The 5,958-nt window shown below is 37.4% G+C and overlaps 1 protein-coding gene across 1 annotated transcript; it reads right to left on the bottom strand.

Annotated features, from left to right (window-relative positions):
• Positions 1-2,366: 2,366 nt before the first annotated feature.
• On the bottom strand, positions 2,367-3,449 carry LOC107577756 (galactosylgalactosylxylosylprotein 3-beta-glucuronosyltransferase 1-like). The gene is made up of 3 exons (XM_016263794.1): positions 3,033-3,449; positions 2,666-2,962; positions 2,367-2,575 (listed from the first exon to the last, which is right to left on the bottom strand). The coding sequence occupies exons 1-3, from the start codon at positions 3,447-3,449 to the stop codon at positions 2,489-2,491; spliced, it is 801 nt and encodes a 266-aa protein (XP_016119280.1). The 3' UTR covers positions 2,367-2,488.
• Positions 3,450-5,958: the final 2,509 nt, after the last annotated feature.

The following is a 5,958-nucleotide window of genomic DNA, read 5'->3' as shown; positions in this document are numbered from 1 at the left end:
AGAGAAAGGAAAAATTTTAATCGCATCATATGACCCCTTTAACAACACCGCATCATTATAGAAATACACTGACAACCAATCAGAACAAGCTTTCATCATTGCAAATACTATTTCCAATCAAACTGTATCTGAACTTCAACTTAAATCAGCTTTGTAAAGCTCTGTTAGATTTGACATTTTCCTGAGCTTTTTCTGGAATAAATCAAGTTCTCGAGTTTCACTTAAATCCTTTTTTAACTGAGAATTACTCTTCAATGAGAGTGTCTTTAGTCTGGAATGCACTACACAACTTTTAAAATCTGGACAATTTTTAAAACACTATGCATCATAAACTTTGAATACTTTATAAATGGTTACAGAAAAAACGAATGAAGATCACACATTAAATATGCAGTATTGCATCTTTACACAGAATTTTGAGCAGGCACAGATCAGCCTTAACTTGTTATATTCAATTAAACTGACTTCCTAGTTACATTTCAGGATACATGTTTGTAGTGCTTACAGACCCTGAATGGTGTACCATAAAGAGAAAATAGAAAGGGGGCATGTCCTAAAAGGTTGAAAACCCCTGTTCTAGATACATTTGGTTCTTTATGAGGATACGAGTAAACAAGCAAAAAACACAGGTCCTTTGCTACAATTTTACTCCCTCTGAAGAAACAAGGGTCAAGTACAAGATTAATTATAATACAGAGGTAATAAAATATTTAGGAATATATATGCCAAAAGATACAGAACTTTGTCTGATTATAACTATAGAATCCTAAATACGAAGTTACGAACAGACATTCAGAGGTGGAATGTTATCCCTTTTTTGAATTTAGGGGATAGAGTGAATATTATTAAAATAAACAAGCTCCCGAGGCTTTTGTATTTATTTCAGACACTTCTTGTAAAGAAAAATTAAAAGATTGGGACAAATGGATTATAAGTTTTATCTGGCAAGGTAAAAAAATCCAGAATTCTATATAAAACACTCTAGTTACCACAAGAAAGGGGAGATTTGGCCCTCCCATCTCTTGAAGACTATAACTTCCCAGTTAAGACCCATAGTTTGCTGGTGCAATCCATACTATAAAGCTACATGGAAACAGATTGATTTCTCTTTTTTCCTGAAGTACCGATTCAAGCAGTAATTGCAGATGATAATCTATAAAGAAAATATATAAGTAAAGAATATCCATGGATAACTACTAATCTATTACGAACAATAATATTTTCTTAACTTTCCAAGAATCAATTTAAGAATCAGTTTATTCTGGATAATCATGACTTGTTTAGATACTTTCAAATAAGACACTACTTTAATTCAACATTGAACAAGAGCAGGGATTGGGCACAGAATGATTTAGTGAAGATATTCCTGTCTGTATATAGTGCTAATACTGTTAGTAAGGTCATTTCTAAATTTTATCATTGTCTTCAAAATTATAGATCAGATTCTACCTCCTATGCAAGAATTAACTGAGAGAAGGAGACATGATTAAAGCAGCTCTTCTGTTATAATCATGTTTCCTTCCTTCTCCCATTTGGTTAAAAACATGTAAATCCCAATGGGAAGCCACAGGCTCACAGTGGAGGTTATTAGCCTGGAAAAATGTAATTCGATTTTTTTATACCCCCTGCACAAATGTGCCATAGTGAAATAGGATCTGGATGTTGGAGACATTCTGACATTGCTAATTCTGAAGTAGCACATCATCACCATATATTCTTTTAGAAAGACATACACGGGACATTGGAGGCCATATTGAAGATTAAAATCCCATTTCAGTTTCATGTATTATATTTGGGAAATCTGGATTTGCATGAAACAAATTATATCTATGGATATATTGCCGTTAGATATTCCTGGTTGCAGCTAAAAAGGCTATTACTTGTAAATGGCTTCAACATAATCCACCCACTCTGGAAGACTGGAAAGCAATTGTAATTGAAATATAAGCTGGAAACTCTTACTTTTAAAAAAAAATTTAATTAAAAAGGGGCTATTTTATGGAGTAAATGGAAAGAATTTTTGGACTCTGAGAATTAGTAATGACATAATAGATATTATAATAGAACAGTATTGTAAATTTAATCTTGTAACTATGCAGATTCACTATTATACTGTACATTACTCTGCTGGTTTGTTTACTTTTTTGCGGTTCTGTTCAGGTTCACAAAGCACTACAAAAATGTATCCTGAAATGCATAGGAAGTCAGTTGAATTTGAATGTAACTCATTTTTTTCTTTCATAATTCTGTATCTTTGACTACCTTGAAATAAAAAAATTAAAATTATTAACTAAATTTTACAGATTAAACATGCATCGACTCATCAAGACTGCAAATCGGGGCCAAAATCTGGGCAAAATTCCTGTAGTGTATTCCAGCCTAAGTCATTTATACTTTAGTGTGTCTCCGATAGTTTACATTCAGTGCAATAAACAATACGTTTTATTACTTCTGTTCCAGGGTTTAAAAACATCATGAAAGTAGTTCATCATACTTCCATGCTGCCACTCGTGAATCCCTTTTTTCCTTCATTTACAAGCAAGGGTCTTTCTGTCCGGGTATGCCAAACCAGTATCTGAAAAAGACGAAGAACACATTTTTCTGTTTACTTTGACAAGCCTTTTTATTTCCAGCCAGGTTATGAAGATTCAGATTCACGACTGACCTTTGTGCAGTTGGCGGCTTTGGGTTCCAGGTCACTGAGGGTAACCAGGCCCTGTAGCAGACTACTTTCCTGGTATCCACCTTTTACCCCTTTTAACTTAAAGCAGGCTTGAGGTTTGCTGAGGATGAGCTGAAGGTTCACGGCAAACCCGGCCATGTCAATGGCAAAAGGTCGTCGAGGGTCAAACACCGTCTTCCAGCCGAACACTTTGCCTTGAGTGTTGATTTTGGGCGATTCATACAAGAGACCTCCAGTGAAGGCGACAGGCCAGACTGACACTTTAAGAGTCCAACGCATCTGCGGTATGAGGAAGAATGAATCGGTTAATGGTAAGGACATTATGAATGGTGGACCAAATGGACCATACCTCCTCAAACAGCTCCAAGCTATAAGTATTATCATCATCTGCAAAATACACGACTCCTTTATGACTGGAGTTTGGATTGATGTGTTCCCTGAGCCAGCGCAGAGCCAGGTTCCTCTGCATGGTGCCTCGTGGGAAACGTACATTTCTGGGCTTCTTTTGTGTCTTGAGATTCTCAGGCGTCTCTACGTTCAAGTGGGTGTAATTCAGTCCCGTGTTCTCTAGCAATCTGGACACCAGCGCTGTCCTCTGCACTGAGTCCTCCACCACCAGCCAATGAAGGTTGGGGACGTGCAGGAGGGTGTTAGTGAGCCGGGTCAACTCAGCCTTCTGGACGGGTCTACCGTACGTTGGCGTTATTACGTGAAGAGTTGGCAATGTGTCAGACCAGGGTGGAGGGCGCTGGTGGACATACTTCATCCCTGTAAAAAATTATATGATGAAAAAGCCATGACAACTTATGTTTTTAAGTTACTTTAACTCATAAAAATTATTTAAGCAATTTGGCGCTGGTGGACATACTTCATCCCTGTAAAAAATTATATGATGAATACCAACTTTTTTAATAAGTTATACTAGATTCAACTTGATTTTTTAAATCAGTTTAATGTTACTGAAATTCAAAGAGCCCAATTTAGTTCAGTGAATTTAACATTTTAAGTTGTCTTTTTGGTACGAACCGGCCAAATCTCTGAACATGGATTCATGAGCAGGAGTCAAATTTGTACATGAAAAAATATATATTCAGCAAATCTAGACATAGACTCATGTTTGAAACGTGAGATATCGGAGTGCAACATTAAACAAGGAGACACAGGCAGACTATACAGCGAACTAACTAAATCGCGGATGAATTTCAGACGAACAACTCATGAACTTGAGGAAGCTAGCCTGTCCGTTGGGCTGCCGCGAAGAAGCATATTCAACATGGATGAGGGAATGCTTGTGTAACATCATTTTTGGGAGATTATTGTTCATTTTAGCAGAATATAGCAGAATTAGTTATGTTCTGTCATTGTTTTCGAGTTACCTTTCAAGTTTTGCATTTCTGATACGGTGGCCGCTGTGCTGTGCTGCATTAGCACCACAGATTGTAATGTAACGTTTGAGATTTGACACAAATTTGTTTCTCCACCTGTTAAACATCGTTAAGATGGGCAATTTGAGTGATTATAGGTGTATTTTACCGTTAAAGTGGGTACTATTGGCATCGTTAAGATGGGCAATTTGAGTGATTATAGGTGTATTTTACCATTAAAGTGGGTACTATTGGTTTGCTGAGCAGGCTCTGCATTTTCGCGCCCACTGGAAGTTTATCCCAGTCAGGCTTCGTGCGTTTGAGTTGCTATTCGTTACTGAGTAAAGTTAAGCGTTTATTTTTTTGATCAACCGTTCAAGCTAGAATAATATAAGTTAACTTGAGGTTTTGTCAGTTTGTTCTATTCAAACTAGATGAACATATGAAACTTCTGAATATGATTTCAGAGACCACGATTCAAACAATTGTTAACCTTGTTCATTTGTGACTACTTTTTTAGAAAGACGTTTTTGTCAGCCGAACAACCGACATGTTAAACGTTACATTCAGTTGGACGCACTGTAGGCCTAACGTTACATCTGTTCCTCACAAGCTCGTTTTCTGTGCCATTTTTTTTTTATTGGCCATATTTTATATATACTTTTGTTTTACGATTGCAAATTGCTTACAGGTAACAGTAAATGCAAACAAATGCATTATGTTGTATGAATCGGTCATATTTTAATCATGAACAAAAAATCTGTAAAAGTGTTGTGTAACTTTCATCTTTGGGCTTAACTGTAATTAGCAAGTAACCAACAATTTCCCGTTTACCTCCCTGTGTAGGCTATGATCACCATCCATTTTAATATATATTGGTTATTATATATATTGGTTATATTGGCAACTCGGGTTAATAAAGGGTTATGAGGCTGTTGTATAGGAAATGTCTTTGCTTGTGTGTGTGTTGTTTACAAGTAAATTTAAGTTGAATCATTTTATTAGATTTTTTACAGGCACACGCTTGTGAGTCTGAGACTGGATAAAGGGTGAGTTTTGCATTTCTGTACCAAATAAAGAGTATAAACTATATCTTAAGATAAGTCAATATTTGAACCACTTTAAAGTCCCCCCCCCCCCCCTTACATTAGGGCTGGACGATATGGCCAAAATTTATATCACGATATATTTCTTAATTTCGGTCGATATGATATAATTCCGATATCGATATGAACACTATTAAAAAAGCCTCATAAAAACGGCCAAGAACGGCCACAACAGATGTCTGTACCTACAAACTTATGAAAAATTAATTTGCACCTTTTAACCTGTGTAAGTAGCCAAGGGTGCGCTGTTTATTTGTTTGTCTGTGCGACAGCCGAGGCAGCTTGCGCTCTCCTGAGGTGCCGGAGGCAGACGATGCAGACGGCGAGGATGCTCGCTTGGAGGCTGAGAGAAAGCTGGAGGAACTGAAGAGGAGAAGAGATGAGATGGAGAGCGAGGAGTTCGAGAGGATGAGGCAGAAACAGCAGGAGGCCGAGGTGGAGCTGGAGGAGCTGAAGAGGAAGAGGGAGGAGAGGAGGAAGGTGCTGGAAGAGGAGGAGCGGCAGAGGAAGCAGGAGGATGCTGAGAGGAAAGCCAGAGAGGAGGTGTGTTTGCTTTACGTCAATGAGTCATTTGCTGGTCAGGAATTTGTTTCGCGTAGCTTTTCTGTGAGCGAAAATCTTGATGAGGGTCCTGTCAGCAAAATTAGGTCACTTCTGTAAACACTACAATAGTATATAACCATGCTTGGATGGTTTATGGATGTTCTTTGAGAATTTAAACCTTAAAAACAGTAAATTGATCTTAATTTTGTGGCTAATCAAAGCTCTTATTTCAGTCCATAAAACAATCAAGAACTCCATTTAC

This window comes from Sinocyclocheilus grahami, unplaced genomic scaffold (assembly GCF_001515645.1).
Source record: "Sinocyclocheilus grahami isolate Dianchi unplaced genomic scaffold, SAMN03320097.WGS_v1.1 scaffold7118.1, whole genome shotgun sequence".
NCBI classification, from domain to species: Eukaryota; Metazoa; Chordata; class Actinopteri; order Cypriniformes; family Cyprinidae; genus Sinocyclocheilus; species Sinocyclocheilus grahami.
This window is presented reverse-complemented; position numbering and strand designations above follow the sequence as displayed.

Bases quoted from the DNA above. Each gene is read 5' to 3' on its own strand.
- LOC107577756 (XM_016263794.1), bottom strand. From the start codon at position 3,449: ATGAAGTATGTCCACCAGCGCCCTCCACCCTGGTCTGACACATTGCCA. The intron at 2,963-3,032 runs GTATGGTCCATT...CTCATACCGCAG, and splicing joins GCTTGGAGCTGTTTGAGGAG to ATGCGTTGGACTCTTAAAGT. The intron at 2,576-2,665 runs GTCAGTCGTGAA...CGTCTTTTTCAG, and splicing joins AAGCCGCCAACTGCACAAAG to ATACTGGTTTGGCATACCCG.